The sequence below is a fragment of the Mesoplodon mirus genome, assembly GCF_964341445.2.
Source record: "Mesoplodon mirus genome assembly, chromosome: 12".
In the NCBI taxonomy this organism is placed as follows: domain Eukaryota; kingdom Metazoa; phylum Chordata; class Mammalia; order Artiodactyla; family Ziphiidae; genus Mesoplodon; species Mesoplodon mirus.
The window spans coordinates 22,884,479-22,901,783 of record NC_138988.1 but is presented as its reverse complement, the minus strand read 5'-3'; the positions used below and the strand labels follow the sequence as shown (position 1 = coordinate 22,901,783).

General features: G+C 43.8%; 1 protein-coding gene across 4 annotated transcripts in view; it reads right to left on the bottom strand.

The window, feature by feature from the left end:
* The window catches only part of SUCLG2 (succinate-CoA ligase GDP-forming subunit beta), a 306,029-nt gene that overhangs the window by 49,062 nt on the left and 239,662 nt on the right, over window positions 1–17,305 (bottom strand). For 2 of the 4 annotated variants that reach the window (XM_082638971.1, XM_082638973.1), the window contains exon 11: window positions 3,601–5,674. The exons of 1 other annotated variant lie outside the window; for it this stretch is intronic. In XM_082638971.1, the coding sequence (XP_082495097.1) occupies window positions 5,529–5,674 (146 nt within the window). In that variant the 3' untranslated portion in view covers window positions 3,601–5,528. One more of the 4 variants, XM_082638972.1, reaches the window with a different exon arrangement.

Genomic DNA, 17,305 nt, shown 5'->3' with positions numbered 1-17,305 from the left:
GTGATTCACAGATCCAGTCAGGTCATTTAAAATTTCCTGGCTATTAATTCATGAGTTGAATTACAACTTAAATAGAAAACTAAAATTGAGCAAAGTGCCTCAACGCCATTACTTCTTATGTGGACATTACTGTTCAAGACAAATAAATCAAAGTCAAATATTTAGATGATTCAAGCAGCATCTATTCAAAAAACCTGGTAACCTGTATGCATGGGTAAGAATGGACTCCAAAGAAATGGTGAGAAATTAATAGAATAAAATCATGACATTTCAGAGTTGGAACAGTCTTTACAGAACAATTGGTTCAACATCTTTGCTCTATGGTTGATGACTGTGGTTATCATCTTTTATTTTTCTTTTCCAGAAAACACTGCTTCTTCTTATTTGGATACCCAATTTCCTTATGGAATTACCTCTCCATTTCTTACTCTCAGCTCTGGTAGTTTGGGTGAGGGTGGTCTCATTCTCAGGCCAACAAGTGGGTATTTAACCCAGTCTGGACTCATCAGAGCCCTGTAAACTCCTGGCCAGAGGACTGGTTCAGGGATAGGTTCCTGACCTAAAGTTGATCATCTCAATTCTGGAATGTGTCTTAGAATTACCAGGAGAGAACCAACCTCACCCTCCTCCTTTCTCTTCCTTCTTCCCTTCCTTCCTTCCCTCCCCTTTCCTTCTTTCCTACCTTTCCTCTCTTCCTTCCTTCCTCCCTCCCTCCCTTCCTTCCTTCCTCCCTCCCTCTCTTCTCTCTCTCTCTCCCCCTCTCCTTCTCCCTCTCCCTCCCACCCTCCTTTTCTTCCATCCTTTACTCTTTCTTGCCCCCTGCCCCACTCCTTCTCCCTTAGGGATGCTAAGCTTGAGAATATGTACCTGGGATGGCCAGCAGCCATTTTGCACCTTGTGGAAATGGGCTGCCTGAGAATGAAACCAGCACAGAGACAAGCTGGTATGAGATGCAGAGTTCACGTTCTGAGGCTCTGAGTTTCCAGATCTAGCCTTAACTGTAACCCAAAACATCTGCCTTTTGTAATTACAAGAACAAATTGTAATTACATAATTACTATTTCTTTTTTTTTAAAGAAAGCGTTTTTCTTAAGCTTGAGTTAGTTTTGTGCCACTACAAGAGAATCTATACAAATATGAGAGATTATTCAACCCAAAGAAGTGAATGTTGGTAAGTGAAAGGGTCAGGACTTTAATCTCCTCTAAATCTGATGCTGGTTCTAGGAGACAGACATGGTAGACTAGCAAATCCATTAAAATCTTATGTGCAAAGCAGTTTGGGTAAAAAAGTGTGTACTACTTTTCAAGCTTCTTGGATACTGAGTACCGTGTTTACACTGTCACCTCCTTTCATGGATATTCTTGCTTAGGATAGGGCCAAGTTTAACAAACACTAATCAAATTTAAAGGAAATTATTTTTCACCCTTACATACAGTACAGCTGAGACAAAGACTCGAAGGGGACACCAGAAGGTCAGAAAATGTAGGGCACCCTGGAGGAGGTAATGTATGGACTTCAGATCCACAACCAACACCAAGTGCCCCCACTTCTACTCTGTACTCAGTATAGCTGTGGCTACGCACACACCAGAAATTCATTCCATAAAAATTTATGGAAGCTATACTGTGCTGAGCAACAGGGATACTATGCAAGCAACATAAACTCAATACTTTGAGCTTCCAAGAAAATAAAGCTTCCCACTTATTTGAAAATAAAGGGCTATTTGCTTGTTATTAACCCTGTTATAAAATAATCACATGAATGATTTAATTTCTTTATCCCCTCCTCCAAACTGTATTGATTAGAAACATCAATATGTACAGCCATGTGAACACAAGCTTTTACAAAGGGCCAAAGAGTCAAATATGTAGTTTTTGTCTAAATTATACATTATTTCTTTTACAATACTAACTAGTTAATCTATCAAAAACCAAACCACACTTAAAAAGACACTGTTAATATTTTTTATGCATTGCATAACAATTAAGAAAGGACATAAGACTGATCTATCAAATGAGCTCTTTCTCCACGGCAAATATGGATCTATAAAATAATGACTTTTAAACTTTTGTCCAGATATGAAATTTATGAGAACAATGTAAAAACTGGTTAAAAAAAAAAAAAGACCAATGAAAAGGTTTGGTCTGTGACACATTTGTACATTGAGAAGAAAACTGTTAATGTTGGCACCTGAGCCTCATATATGGGAGGAGGTTATGTCTGTATATTTCCTTAGGCAAACTGAGGTCACATTTTAACCTATTAGACATCTGTGGCACTTACCTGGGCTTCTGGTGTGTATACAATGTTCATTCTTTCATTAAATAATCTCTTAACAGATATGGTTGCTGATAAAGTTGAGTAGAACTGGAATAATCCTGGGACAACCCAAATTTTCTAACTTTGGAGATATGCCTAACATACTAAGGCTAGTGTCTTAGTAAAAGAAAAAAATTGTTTGAGGAATAAAATTGATTAAAATAAGAAACACAGATATTAGAGTTTACAAAACAGAGGATTTTATTTGAATTTCTGTACAGATAAAAATTTACCAAAATTTAAACAAAAACCTAAATCACATTCCCACCATAAAAATGGATGCTGCAAAAAAAGCCACATTCTCCCAATTACATTTTCCCAGGTGGTAGATTCTGAGGGAAAATGGGAGGGGAGAGAAGACAGAGACACTCACAGCGTAATTTAATTTTCAGTGTTATCTCATCTTGAAATGAGAGTCAGAGATTTCCATAAGAATCAACCTTCTTCAGTTTTGATATTAAAAGGGAAACTTCTACTCCAAAATCACAAATAAGGCTTCTGGCTTTATTTTTAGTGTGAGGTAAACAGTATATTCAATATTAAGGCAAATGGTAGGATACATGTATGGGGTACTGACTGCAGATCTTTCATTGTAAAATATATTTTGTAATATTTATGGATTTTCTAAACATGTTGGAGTTGGAAATTGTAAAAACTGTTGCAGTTTATAACACCTATTTGTTTCAATGTCTTAGCTGCACCTTTTGGTGGTAAAACTGTTAAATGTAATCTTGTCTGATTTTTTTTACAGCCCGTGATTGATTGATTGATTTATTTATTTTATTACACAGGACGAAATGTTCACCAAAATTGTTGTAAATGAACCAGGGCCTGATCTCACATGCACACTGGTTGGCCACATAGACTGCTCCCCAAAGTTGGCAAAATAATGCCTACCGAGCTAGCTCACCATGACAGGGAAGTATTAGAATGCAGGGCATTAATTTAATGAAGACTATAAGGGAAATCAGATTATTTAGGCTGTCTAGATATTCAAGAAAATACAGATTGGAGTTTTTTATACAGTGATTCTTGCTCCTCCCTTCCCCATTTTTTCCCCAGTGGGATAACCATTTTGTTCACAGTGATGAGAGAACCATCGCTTTTTATGGGTAAATGCACTTCTTCTTCCAAGGGATCAGGACAAAGACATCACTTCTGAGCCACGCTGGCCACAGCTTTCTTGGCTGCATCCTCCAGGTCGGCGGCCGAAGTAATGGGGAGTCCGCTGTTACTGAGAATGTTCTGGGCCTCATGGACATTGGTTCCTGGAAGGGGGTGGGGGGATGGTGTACAGTCACTGAGATGGAACTGGAGGTGGTGCCCCAGGAAGTTTCGTACAATCTGAAATCATGGAATGCCCGAGTCTCCTAACACCATTTAATTACAACTCAGTTCAGCTTTTTATGATCCAGATCTGGCTATTTAGATACATCCAGATGACAAACTTATTTTTTTCCTCTTTTCACCTCAAATTCCTGGCATTAAAAAAGATACTGCCTATATTTTCTCTGGCATTTAAAAAAAATGGAAATATGAGGTTCTTAGAAGACTGTGAACAAAGAAAGATTAACAACATCTTCTTCAACTAGTTTGAAAGAGGAAAATATTCTGAAATGGATTTATCCCTTGATTGAATAGTCTGAATACGGAATCTAAAGAAAAAGTTATGTACAAAAAATGAGCAAGAGAATGGTAAATCAAGGCGTTGGGATGGTATGGAGTACTGGCAGTAATACATGAGGATGCTCAGGACTAATCTATCTGTGGCTTTTCACAAGGAAGTAAATTAAATTCAGGTTCTAATCAATGTCATTGGTGGGAAAGATGATGTGACAAGATCTGTATCAAGTGATGGTCCAGTTAGAAGAAAAGATGAAAGATAGGACTTGCAAGAGGCTAATGGACATTTTTTACTGATAGAAGCTGAAATTTCTGCTGATAATCCACACTCAAGTGGACTTAATGTGGTTTTGGCCCATTCCAGAAGTCTTTTGTCTTAATGATCTCTTGAAACGAAGGGTCTGAGTTGTGACCTAATCTGAGATCTGAAGTTCAGAGAATCTGCCCACCTAAGGCCATGAATCCACTGCTTGGAGACAATGACAGTATTCAATGGGTCCATTTATGCTTCTTCCCCACTCTATATAACAAAAAGTTCAGATGCCATGAAAATGAACATTGTAGCCTCTGATGATGTCTCTTGGCCATTCCTTGTGGATCTGTAGCATTTGCGGGCCAAGCTACCCAAATGTGTTCTTCGATGAATATTTAACATGCAAAATGCTTTTCTCTTCTTTCAGTGTGAACAAGCCCCTGGGAGAAATGTGATAAAATTTAAGTGTCTTAACGAAACATCTCACCTTACATCATCTCCCGTGCTTTCATCTAGTTAGCAAGACAGAGCCTATTTATAAACAAAGACCTTGAAATATAGGCCTTGGAGGACCTCAGAGTATAAATTAAGAGGAGGTGCTCGGTCAGCATGTTTCATACAAAAAGGCAAAGGCCAAGTTAAGGAGGAGCAGATGAGGTGAGAAGGTGGTGCAGTGTTGACTTTCCCGGGACCCTGGGTCCACCAGAGCCACGGTGAAGGGGACACTGGGCACTGTGTCTTCGGGTCAAGGCTGACTCACTGCAACTTTACACAGGAATCTGACCAATGGCCTCTAGGGCAAGCAAGAACTTGAAAGGTAGGGAAGTTGTTACCTAAAATTCCCAGCCACCCATCCTGGCTGGCCACTCTATTAGCTGCATAATTTGGGGTAAATCATTTAACTCCTTTGCGCCTCAACTTCTTTATCTCCAGACATAACACTGTGACCATCTTCCTCATAACTAATACTGATTAAGCACTTGCATACCAGTGCAATGCTAATCTTGCACACCAGATATAATGCTAAGTGACTTACATGGGGCATATGAAAACTTTACAATGACTATGAATAAATCCCATTGTCCCTGTTTCACAGATGAGATAACTGAGGCACAGAGAGGTTCACAGGGGAACTTCTCCATAGTCACACAGGTTGTAAGAGGCAGAGATGGTACTTGAATCCTGCTCTCTTTAATTATGTTCTAACGACATGCTGGTCTGTTTTCCTGTCTTTAAAATGAGGTAATATTGCTGGTAGCACAGGTTGACATGAGAAGCAAATGAAATAACACATGTGAAAGCATTCTGTAAAAGGCAAAGTCTCTGTGGCAGTCATGGCTGGCTGTCTTCCAAAGATCCATGATCCTCTGCTACGGGGGGGAGAGCTACTGCTGGGAAGTGGCTGCTCGAACAGGAACTGCGTTTCCCGGGTCCCCTCGCAGATGGGAGGCTCATGTGACTGAGTTTTGGCCAATACACTGTGAGCAGGAATGAAAAACATGCCCATAACATCTCCATTGGTACTCTCTATATTCCCTCTCTCTTGGTTTTCCTTGTCTGTCTTCTGGAATGCTGTCAGCTAAGACAACCTTGGAAGACACTTTTTTCAGATGACAACGACTCCCTCAGCGCGGATGCTTGAGTAACCCTGTAGAGCACAGCACCTGGCTCACTCACCCTCTCCGACTTTATATGAATGAGAAAGAAACTTCTAGTATGTTGCCTCTGACATTTCAGCACATACTGTTGTTACGGGAGTGAGCATTACTTTAACTAATATACTACTTTGTAAGGGTGGGAGGCAGCTTCTAAAATGGCTCCCAAATGATTGATCCCGACTTCTTGGTGCTCACGCCCCTTGAGTGTGGGCTGGAGCCAGTGACCTGCCTCTAATGAACAAGAATATAGCAAAAGTAATGGAAGGTCACTTCGGAGATGAAATCCACTTTCTGTGTGTTCACTCTGACGAAGCCAACTTCCACGCTGTGGGCGATGGGCTGCTCTATGGAGAAGCTCACGAGGCAAGGAACTCAGGGCAGCCTCCAGCCAAAAGCCAAGGAGGAACTGAGGGCTTCATTCCAACAACCCATGAGGAGCTGCATCCTGTCAACAACCATGTGAGTGTGCCTGGAGGCGACCCTCCCCAAGGCAGGCTGCGACAGGACCCCAGGCTGCAACAATGTGATTGTACTTGTGACAGACCTTGAGTCAGAGGACCCAGCTAAGCCAGCCCTGGATTCCCTACCACAGAAACTTCGAGATGATCAATGTTCCTTAGGTTAATCAGCTAAATTTCGGGGCAATTTGTTTCACACAGATGCAGATGTGAAGATTTATTATTTCATTAAGAACAACCTCAGTATGCATTTTGATTCATTTGGTAAAGTTTCAGCCAAGGTCCCAGAGGTTGAAAAGTAGGACAGAGGGGCTTCCCTGGTGGCGCAGTGGTTGAGAGTCTGCCTGCCGATGCAGGGCACACGGGTTCGTGCCCCAGTCCGGGAGGATCCCACATGCCATGGAGTGGCTGGGTCCCTGAGCCATGGTCGCTGAGCCTGCGCATCTGGAGCCTGTGCTCCGCAACGGGAGAGGCCACAGCAGTGAGAGGCCCGCGTACCGCGAAAAAAAAAAAAAGTAGGACAGAGGATCACGCTGTGGGAGGTGCTGGGTACCAAGCTAAGGGATTCCAACGTTAACCTGTAGGCAGCGCCTTCATGCAGTAGTGACGCAGCGTGAATCAAAGTCCTGACAGACACAGAATCGAATCAGTCTTTGCACCAGGAGGTCAATGCAAGTTAAATATGGAAATGTTTATCTCCTTCAACAGAGACATGGACTAGCACTCACTCTCCACCTGGCCTCCAACCTGCCAGGGAAGAAATCTATGTTAAGATACAAAAGGCTCTTCTCCCTCTCCCTTTCTCAATACACAGCTCCCAAGATCCCCATGCATCACCCCAAGAGGCAGTCTCACCTGCCTGAACATTCCTCACCTTCGAAGCTACCTTTCCGCCATGTGATTCCTCCTGTGGGTACAGGTCTCACCCATGCCTGCCAAGCTCTGTCTAACTGGACTGAATTAGCTGTGCTAGTAGTAGCCGTAATAATAATAAAAGCAATAATAGCAGCTATCACTTAGCATGGGTCACACATTGTTCTGGGGTTCTAAGTACACTAGCTCCTTTGTTCTTCAGTAGCAATTCTGAGATAGCTTCTATTATTATCTTCCTTTTATAGAGGAGAGGACTGAGGCGCAAAAAAGTTAAAGGCTAGTCTAGCGAGCATGGCTAGTAATAGTAAGCAGTGCAATGAGCATTCAACAATGCTTGAAACATCCACGCTATAGAATAAGTCCTTCTTATGATTTTGTAAATACGTCATCATCATCATAACAACAATAAAAAAAATCTCTGATTTACAAAGTCCTCCCACATTACTTTATTTGACCCTTACAAGGACTCTGTGAGTTCGATGTTTCTAAATGAACTTGTGAGTTGGGTGTTTATAAATCAGTTTTTTTTTTTTTTTTTTTTTTAAAGCCAAGAGCACTGAGGCTTAGTGACTGATTGGCAGGATTTGGTTTCAAAATCCTTTGCTTTTCAGACTCTATTTTGATTTCCTGGTGACTCCTGTTTGACATTTAAAACACACAGCACTTTCCCATGCATGAGATCATCTGAACCTCAGTGAGGCTATAAGTTATTTAAGAACAAGGAACACATACAACGAGGATGTCTCCTCTTTCCAATCTCCCCTTCTGGCTAAACCTTCCATCCCCACTGTCCCCTGCTCTATGAGGGACCTCGGGATATTCTCTGTCCCAAGGCGGACCTTGATTGTTCCCAAGACACTGACTGCACCTGATCGAAGGGTGGTCCAAACACAGACCATGGTCATTAGCTTGTCCAATTAGATTCGCTCTCCAGAGAATCTCAATGAGTAGTTTCCATGAAATAGAAAGTAGTAGCATGAAAAGGACTTACCAGTCACAAGGAAGCAGATAAGAGAAAGGCTGTGCAAATACTCAGAGGGTAAAAAAGTCAAGTGAAGAGACAAGTGCTAGAATGATGTTCCTGAGGTCTGCCTCCAAGTCAGACCCTCCTCTTCCTGAGGGCCAACTTTATTATGGTTCCTGCCCACTGAAAGAGCTGTTTGTTCATGTTTAGCTGAGTTCCTTCCCATGTGTATGGTTGAAATAAGCTCCTGATCACTTTTTGGGGGGAGGGATAAATGGATTGATATAACCAACTAACCAGTTCCTTAATTAATCCCCTCTTCAGCACCCAACTTAGCACCAGATATTCCCAAGGGGGAAAATGACTGACCAAAGAAATCTGTGAACCTACAGACAAGCTGCGGCTTTGGCCTGCTGTGCCCTCCAACCCGGAGCTCTGTTGCCCTCTCTGCTGGGCAGACACCATACGTCCATGAGCTACCTGTTTAAATGACATTTCTTTGGGGATGCCTTCTTGTCACCACAGCCCAACCCCCAATCCAGCGTAGGGGATTGTAAAATGAGCTTCTAGAATACTCTGTACAGCTAAAACCACAGCACTATTTGGACTGCTTATTGATGTTGCTCTTGTCCCCACTAAGCATACGCTTCATGAGGGCTGCCACTTGGTCAGCCTTGCTCACTACGTACCTCCAGGCTCAGCACAGTATCCCACACGCAGGATGTGTCTGTAGATGGACTGAATAACTACAGATGGGCTCATCCATACAAAGTGTGCTCAAGGCGGCAGCAAGTGTGGGTGAGTCCTCTTCTGATCACCTTGCTGACCCAACACCCCCAAGTAACACTTTTTCAGGGGGTTGAAATCAAAACGCAAATGGCCTGAGAGAAAATGAGGAGGGTTGCTCCTGAGCTTTCTCTAAGTTCTCAGGGGCTTCTGTCGTGGCCTCTTTCTCTAAGAAGGTCCATGTATTAACTGGCTGTACTGAGTGCCCTTGAGGGAGGACTCCAAGCTGCTGCCACTGCCGGCCGCCCAGGCACAAGAGGCTGCTGTGCTCAAGGTTAACAACCAGCCAGCGGGGCCAGGGTAAGAGAGGGCAGGGCAGCGCCACACAAACACAGGGCCCTTCTCTCCCTCCAGCTACTCCTGCAGGGCCATATCAAAATGCCTAATCGCTTCACCATTCCAGGATCCACTAAAGTGAATTTTAATTATACTTGCAGTTACACTTTAATTACAGCCTTAATTATTAAGCACATACTAGGCATGCTCAGAACCAAGCAGTTTTGGAAGAGAACCTCGCCCTGAAATATGAAGCTCGGGCACAGGAGTATGAGGAGGAAGGGGGCACACACAGAGGGGCCTTGGTCAGATGCAAATCTGTCACGTGAGGTGTGTGTGGGGGTGTCAGAAACAGAGGCAGGAAAGAGAGAAGCACACACAGACAGAGACCAGATGAGACAGAAGGCATGGCAGAGCCCGAGGCAGGAGAGTCGAAAAGAAAGAAACAGAAAGAGAGGCAGGAGAGAGACACACAGAGAGACAAGAGAGACAGAGAGGGAGAAAGGGAAAGAGACAAAAAAAAAAAAAAAAGAGAGACAGAGAGAGAGGCAGAAAGGATGAAAGAGGAGACTAGAGATGGAGACAACTAAGAGAATGAGAGACAAAGAGTCAAACAGAGAGTGAGGGGAAAACAAGTGAGGTTGCCAAGTCCCTTCTGCAGCAGCCCTACCCTGACCCTGCCAGCATCTCCCTTCCCGCACCCTGACTGGTTTCTGCTCGGCCGGCAGGGCTAGGGACAGGCCAGGGAGAAGCAAAGCCAGGGCAGGCCCTGCTGCCCACGGACCCTGCCTTGCAGAGGAATTACAAGTCGCTTCCTGGTTCCTGTGGAGAGTGCAGCTGGAAGGGGAAGTGGGGATGCACAGAGAAGAGGGTTAGAAAGAAAAACAGCAGTCATTGAAATGAGGTCATTGGAAAAGAAAAGAGGAACAGAGGGAACCTTGCTCGTTTGCGGATTCCTTTTGTTAATGATAGTATGTGAGCATTTCAGGTTAGTTTCTTCTTGATTCACCAAGTGGCTGACATCTCCCATTCCCTCCCCAGTCTTTATTTCTAAATAAAACCCATCATAGCTGCTTTAAACTGTGACACAGAATCAAGAGTTCCAAACAGACTGTGAGTCCTCTTATGCCTGTGCACCCAATTACAAAGGAAATTGATCTCTTCCCCACATTTAAACTGCACTGCTGACATGCTCTAATATTTATTAAATGCTGCATTGCTTTTTAATGAGGCTGAAGGACAACACTTTTAATAACCACCTATACAGTTAACTGATCAACTCATGCTGGTCAAACTTTAGGCATTTCTTCATATCTGCCTGTTGAAAGCCACTCAGCTAAATCATTACCTACCAACTGCATGCCTTAAAAACAGCAATACATAGAGAGTCAAAGGAGACAGATTTTAAAATGGAATCTTGCTCTATTGGTAGAGGATATTATAAAAAGAATAACAATAATTATTAAAATCTTTAAAAATTCTCCACCTCTTCTGCATGATTTACCACTGACTTCCTGCCACTGGGTGGAGTGAGAGAGCTGTATACAGAGATGCCAGGTTAATTTATCAGAATTTGTTCTTTGCTTTCATTACGTGGAGAGAAGACAACAGTAGTGGATACAAATTACAGGGCTTTGTTCAAAAGGTGCAGCCCCTCCCTGCCACTCAGGCCAGCTTTTTATCACAGGGCTGTGAAGAAAACCACTCTCTAGTCAAAGGGTATAGAAGCTGTCATTTAAAAAGTATTATATTAATAGGAATTCAGCTTTTTTTAAAAAGAATACAATAGTTAGCACTTATTCAGGATATACTAGGTATAATAAATGTTTTTTGGACAAGTGACTAAAGGGGTTCACAAGTGTCCTATCAGTTGAATCTTCACAGCAACCCTAAAGTTGACATCATTTTTATCCCCACTTTACAGATGAGGCGACCGAGGCACCGGGAGGCTTAGGAACTTGCCCAACATACCCCAGCAAATCACAGGCTGAACCAGGACTAGAACCCAGGTTTGTCTGACTGTAAAACCACATGACAACCACACAGCCTTGGCCTTTTAGTGCTAGAAGGAATCCCAGGGCTCCTTTAGGATAAGTCTCTTGTTCTCATTAGAGGAAACTGAGGTCCAGACATGTGAGATAATTTGTTCAGTCAAACAACCAGTGCACCATGACGTATCTGACTCTCCAGCTGGTGCTGTCAGGGCTAGCAAACTATGGCCTGGGGGACAAACCCAGCTTGCTGCCTCTTTTTGTACCACCTGGGAACCAAGAATAGTTTTCACATTTGTTAAACAGTTGGGGAAAAAAATCAGAGTAATATTTTGTGATACATGAAAATTACATGAAATTCAAATTTCAGTGTCCATAAATAAAGTTTCAGTGGAACACAGCCAAAGTGATTCATTTACAGATTGTCGACGGCTGCTTTTGCGCTACAGTGGCAGAGCTGAGGACTTGTGACAGAAACAGCATGGCTCATAAATCCTAAAATATTTCGACCTCTGCTTTGAGTAACTGAGTCTTTTTTTCCCTCCCCCTGGGATAGGAGAGGTCAGTGGAAGCAAACCAAATTCTATAAAGCAGCAGATTCCTCCTCAAATGTTCACAGTCCCTGTGCCCTTGATCCTCCTCCATTATTCTTTCAAGTGACAATCAGATAGAGGAGGTCCATTTTCTTGGTGACACGTAAATTTAGAAAGCTTATCACATCTCTTGTGTCTTGTTATTATACTGTCAGAAATGGAATAATTCATTGAGGATGAGAGGCAAAGCTCCTGCTGCATCAGTGGCCCTCATTCATCTGAGATGATGGGCATCTTACATCTGGCACCTTGCAGGCAGCCAGTGGAGTCCATCCATATGGAATCAGTCGAGTTGTGGACAAGAGCTCAGATAAAAATGACAGCTGACATTTATTGAGCCAGGGATCATTCTAGGTTATTTTAAAACTAATCTGCTCCTTACAATAACCCTGTGAGGCTGCCATATTTTTATTCCCATTTCACAGATGAGGAAGCTGAGATTTAAACTTCGCTCTGTTACCAACTAGCTGAGCAACCTGGGAAAGTTACTGCAGCTGGATGAGTATCTTACTGAAATACCTTGTATCACATTTTATAAAAATTGAAGATAGCATAAGATAGCCTGTGGGGCTGTATCATGCACACCTACTTGCCTCAATGATTTCTTCTCCCTTGGTAAGAAAAAACCGAATGCCCGGGGTGTGAGTGTGACAGGCATTCCTATGATGACAGCAGGAGATGGCAGGAAGTGGAATGCCAGGTTTTTTATAACATTTCCATGAATGGTGTGTATGCGCTTATGATCACACAAGCAGGTTTAGGATGAAGTCTGACATATAATTGTTGAGGGCGTATGACAGGTACCTATGCTCTTGCTTTCAACTATATGAACTCTCAAAAAAGCAACACAGATATTAATGCAAACCAAAGGTACAGGAGCCTTAATGTTAAATAAAATGGGAGGAACCCTCTGGCAAGTAGGGCACTTTACAGTTCTGCACCTGCTGGGATAGACTGTTCTTATAAAGAAGGAACATTCCTACAGACGCCCTTATCTATCTGCATGTGGACTTCCCTTTCACACCTTCTTTGAGTCTACCTCGTGGCTTTCAATCCATGTATTGATATATTCTAATTTAAGGTGATTGCAGGAATTTTCACAGGTAATTTCGGTGGTGTGAGACTTCTGTCTGAAATGCTGGCTTTGGAACGCCACTGCTGCCTAAGAAGGGACGTGACTGGATCACTGCGCAGGCTCTGAATGTATCTGGGAGAAATAGTTTCCTGAGTAGACGTCATTGCTAATATTTTCCTGAGAAGAAGTTAGATTTGGAGAGCTTAATATTGCCTGTCAAATGCTTTGTTGGCTCCTAACGACGTCTTTCAGAGCTGAGGATGGAGGGAGATTTAGACACTGGTACCATGGGAAGTTTCCAGAGTTCTAGATCTTCTAGTTCTAGATCTTGGTCTCTTCTCTACACCAGGCAACAAACTATGCCCCACTGTTTGCTTTCGTGAAATAAGATTTACTGTGGCACCACCATGCCCATTCCTTTCTGTACTGTCTATGCTGCTTTGGCACCACGATGGCAGAGCTGAGTTACTGAGACAGGGAATACATGGCTCACAAAGCCTAAAATCTGGCCGTTTACAGAAAAAGTCTGCAGACCCTTCTGCTGCACCATCCAAATTTGTGGCCCTGTGGCCCAGCCTCATTTGGTGCTTCTCCAGCTTGAAGCTCCCACTTCCTACTTCTGATGCAGGGGCAGCTGTATTTCCAGGGAAGGAAGTCCCACCTATGCTCTCTTTGAATCAACAGTGGCCACTAGCTGGCTCAAGGGCCTTCACTCTCCTTACCCACATCAGTAACGATCAGAGAACTCTTTTCTGCTGAGCTGGGATATAGTCTCAGAATCTTTCTTGGCACAGACTGCAGGCAGCCACTGCTAATAAAGAGAAGGTGGCGTGAGATGAAAGCTATCTGTCTTCCCTGTTCTAAAACATTCCATGAGAAAGTTAGTCTCTCTGCTTAGGTAACTCTGCCTTCAGACAGCCTCAAGGTGGCGCTCTCTGGGAGAGGCTTATTACACCTGTCACCTGTAAAACAGCACAGACTGAATCTGCTTCAGTCTCTTCCCTGATAGCAATGTTTCTCTCTCTCTCTCTCTCTCTCTCTCTCTCTCTCTCTCTCTCTCATTGATGGCTGATCAAATATGACTTTCAAGGGTTACATAAGGAAACTGAGGCATGAAGAAATGAACTCACTGGTCACAGAGAGAATACTCAGGGAGCAGATGGTGGTATTGTGAGGTCATAAGCAGAATGCAGGATATGCCAGTCCCCATACCTGCCATGTTCCTTGTTAAAGTGCTCCACCCCCAGCTTCTGCTCAGGAAATCAACTTTGGGCTCTTGTTTTTGAAGAGATGTCCATTACCTAGACTGGGGTGGGCACCTGACCAAAAGGCAGCCCACTCCTAAGGAGACTAATGACCTGTAATGTACCTGAGGGGGCGTTTCCTTCCATGTGGAGGGGCAGTCATTGGCATAATATGCCTTGTCTCTTCCTCGACTCTCACTGGCTCCACGGCGGCAGTGAAGAGCCTTATCCGGCTGAACTATATGAAAGGAGGAAGTCGGCACGTGCAGCCCAGCCCCTCCCTCTGCCTTTCCTTTGACACGCTGCTCACAGTGAGCCCAGGTCATCCCCTGCCCCGCGGTGGGAGACCTGCCCAAGGCCAGCAGTGGCCATGAATGGCTGTGCAGAGCTGCCTAATTCTGGGGCTGAGAGTAAGAAAGCTCACTGTTAGTATATAGTAAGGTACCTCCTTCAACTTCTTTGTTAGTAATGAAGGTGATATTTTGGTTTCCTTAGTCTTTTTTCCTATTTCTCACCAGGATCATAACCCAGATGGGGAAGAATCTGTTGGGTCCCCTCAAAGACCCCAACAACACGGCCTAGTTGGATGGGCTGTAGACAACAGGAGGGATGGTTATTACATAAGCTTAAAAGATGGATGACCTGTGCGACCTGCACTTCTAGGGAACACAGAGGGAGCAGGCTGGCCTGAGCGAGAGGCTGAGCGGGTAGAGGCACCAGGACAGAACAAGAGGGAGTGAGAAGCTTTGAGTCGGGGGCTTTCCAGGCGCAATTCCATTAAAGCCTTACACTAAACCTCCTTTTTATTAAGGTGGTCGGAGAATCAAGTCATGACATCCACAAAGATAAAACAAAAACAAAACACTGCATAACACAGAGGCCATCTTCCTTAAAGGAGCCCTAGTCCTGTAATTACACTGACTACTTTCTTCAGGTGCAGTGGGCTTTTTCTTGTGCAAGGCAGCAGACATCCAACATGATATAAATTTCAGTTAGTCACGTGAACTACCTAGGGGTAAAATGAAAACTCAAATTGCCAAATATAGTAGATTCTTTGTCTGGAAACTTAAATATTAGATCTCAAAAAACTTTAACTAGGGCTTCCCTGGTGGTGCAGTGGTTGAGAGTCCGCCTGCCGATGCAGGGGACACGGGTTCGTGCCCCGGTCCGGGAGGATCCCACATGCCGCGGAGTGGCTGGGCCCGTGAGCCATGGCCGCTGAGCCTGCGTGTCCGGAGCCTGTGCTCCGCAACTGGAGAGGCCACAGCAGTGAGAGGCCCGCGTACCGCAAAACAAAACAAAACAAAACAAACTTTAACTAGCCTAATAGTTTAGATAGGTCCTGTGAGACTTGGTCTAAGGTTTAAGTGTGATGAAGTTTAAGCATTCATAAGTGTTTATCGATTTTGAAAATGAGAGGATTTAAGGCTCGATGACAGAACAGGATTGTCTCCAATGTCACTGTCTCCAGTGACACAGGGAGAAGATGCTAGTGATTAAAAGGAGGAGAGGAGATAGATGTCAATGTGAAGTGAAATTTGTCCCAGTAAATAAGCACCCACAGGGGACAGTGAAGGAGGGAGAAGATGAAGAGAGGTGAGTGGACACCAGCAAGGCAGAAAGGCAGGTGAGGAACGGGGTGTGTAGAAAATGGGGAGAGTGGGAACAGAGGAAAAATGAGAATCAAACAGAGAGAAGAGAAGAGACGTGCCCTGACAGAGAATGTCAGAACCCTCCTCCAGGAGCCACGTTCCCAGTGACAGCCGCCCCAGAACTGAAACATGGACAGAAGGGAAGATGTGCTTGGTGAGGCTGGGGTGCAGGCGGGGACCAGGTCCATCTCATCTTGCAGGGAGCAGGAACTGAGAAAGGAAGAGAAGATGAAAACTCGGTACAGAGCACAGCTGGGAAATGTGCAGAAAGGCCAAGAGGCCAGGGGTGTTATCAGACACAGAGCCAGACACCGGCCCTGCTGGGCATCTGCCCTCACTCTGCCCAGGATGGTGCCACCACTCAGCTGGGGGTCCCTTCGTCTTTGCTGACCCAGTGTAAAGCAGCAAGCCTAGGGCTCAAACATTCTGAATGAAAACTTTTCCAAGCTAGTCGGTCACAGTCAATCTGCCAAGGGTCACTTTCTGATGGGAGTCAGAAGGATAATCTCCTCTCCGGGTCTCATGCCCTAGCATAACTGAAGCCTTGCCGAATGGACGGCTGCCAAGTAGACAGGCACAGCTGAAAGCTTGGTGGCTGTCCCTTAATGCTTGAATGCTCGGGGTTTCTCTTCCTCTCAAGCAGACCAAACCATCACACAGCAGTTTCCCTGTGTCCATGCTAAGGACACTTGATTTGCATTCCTCTGGCTGTGGCTCCAATCTGTCAGTATTTCAGGAAGCAAGTATAAAGAAGTGTCCACGGAGAAGAGGTGCTGGTGCCTTATCAAGAAAGTAAGAGAAATAGAAGACAAAGTTTCTGACTCAGGGTTGTTTATGTTCCCAACAACTTCAGAGAGAGTTTAGGGAACATTAGAAAGATTGGAAAGGATAAGGAGGGAGACTACAAGGGATTTCTGTTTCTAAAGACATATGGCAAAAGAGAAGCAAAATGTTTATGTTGCTGAAACAAAATTTTGGTATTGGGTGGAAAAATCAAATTGAGAAGAGCTGGCTAAGAGAAACAGGATCCAATCTACAGATTATCTAGACTCATTATTATTTCCTTATGAGCTTAACTTGGAATCATAATGAACACCTGAGAGAAAAGCAAATTCCTCTTCGGGCATATTTGAGACATAGAAGTTAGCTGCAGATTGAAGTGAGACAGTAAGAAGGGAAAATGAATTCTAAAAAAGAAAAGTTCTCTTAAGGTTCTGGCAGATTCTGATCCAGAACCATAAAAGTGCCCATGTGAAATCCAAAGCTTTGGCTAAAACACATCTGCACACTGAATACACCAAGTTGTCAATTAATGCCTGTACATTTCTCAACAGTCTCAGGGGTTGGGCTGAATTAACCATCTAGGTAATTTTTGTGCCAAGTATGAATACATTTCAAAAAGGAAAGAAAAAATAAAACTCATTTCATTTTATTTGTTCTTCATTCCAGGAACATCTGTCTACAAAAGCTAAACACACCCCCCCCCCCGCCCCCCAAAAGTGTGCTTCTTCAATTTACCCAGGAGTCTTTTGAATAAAA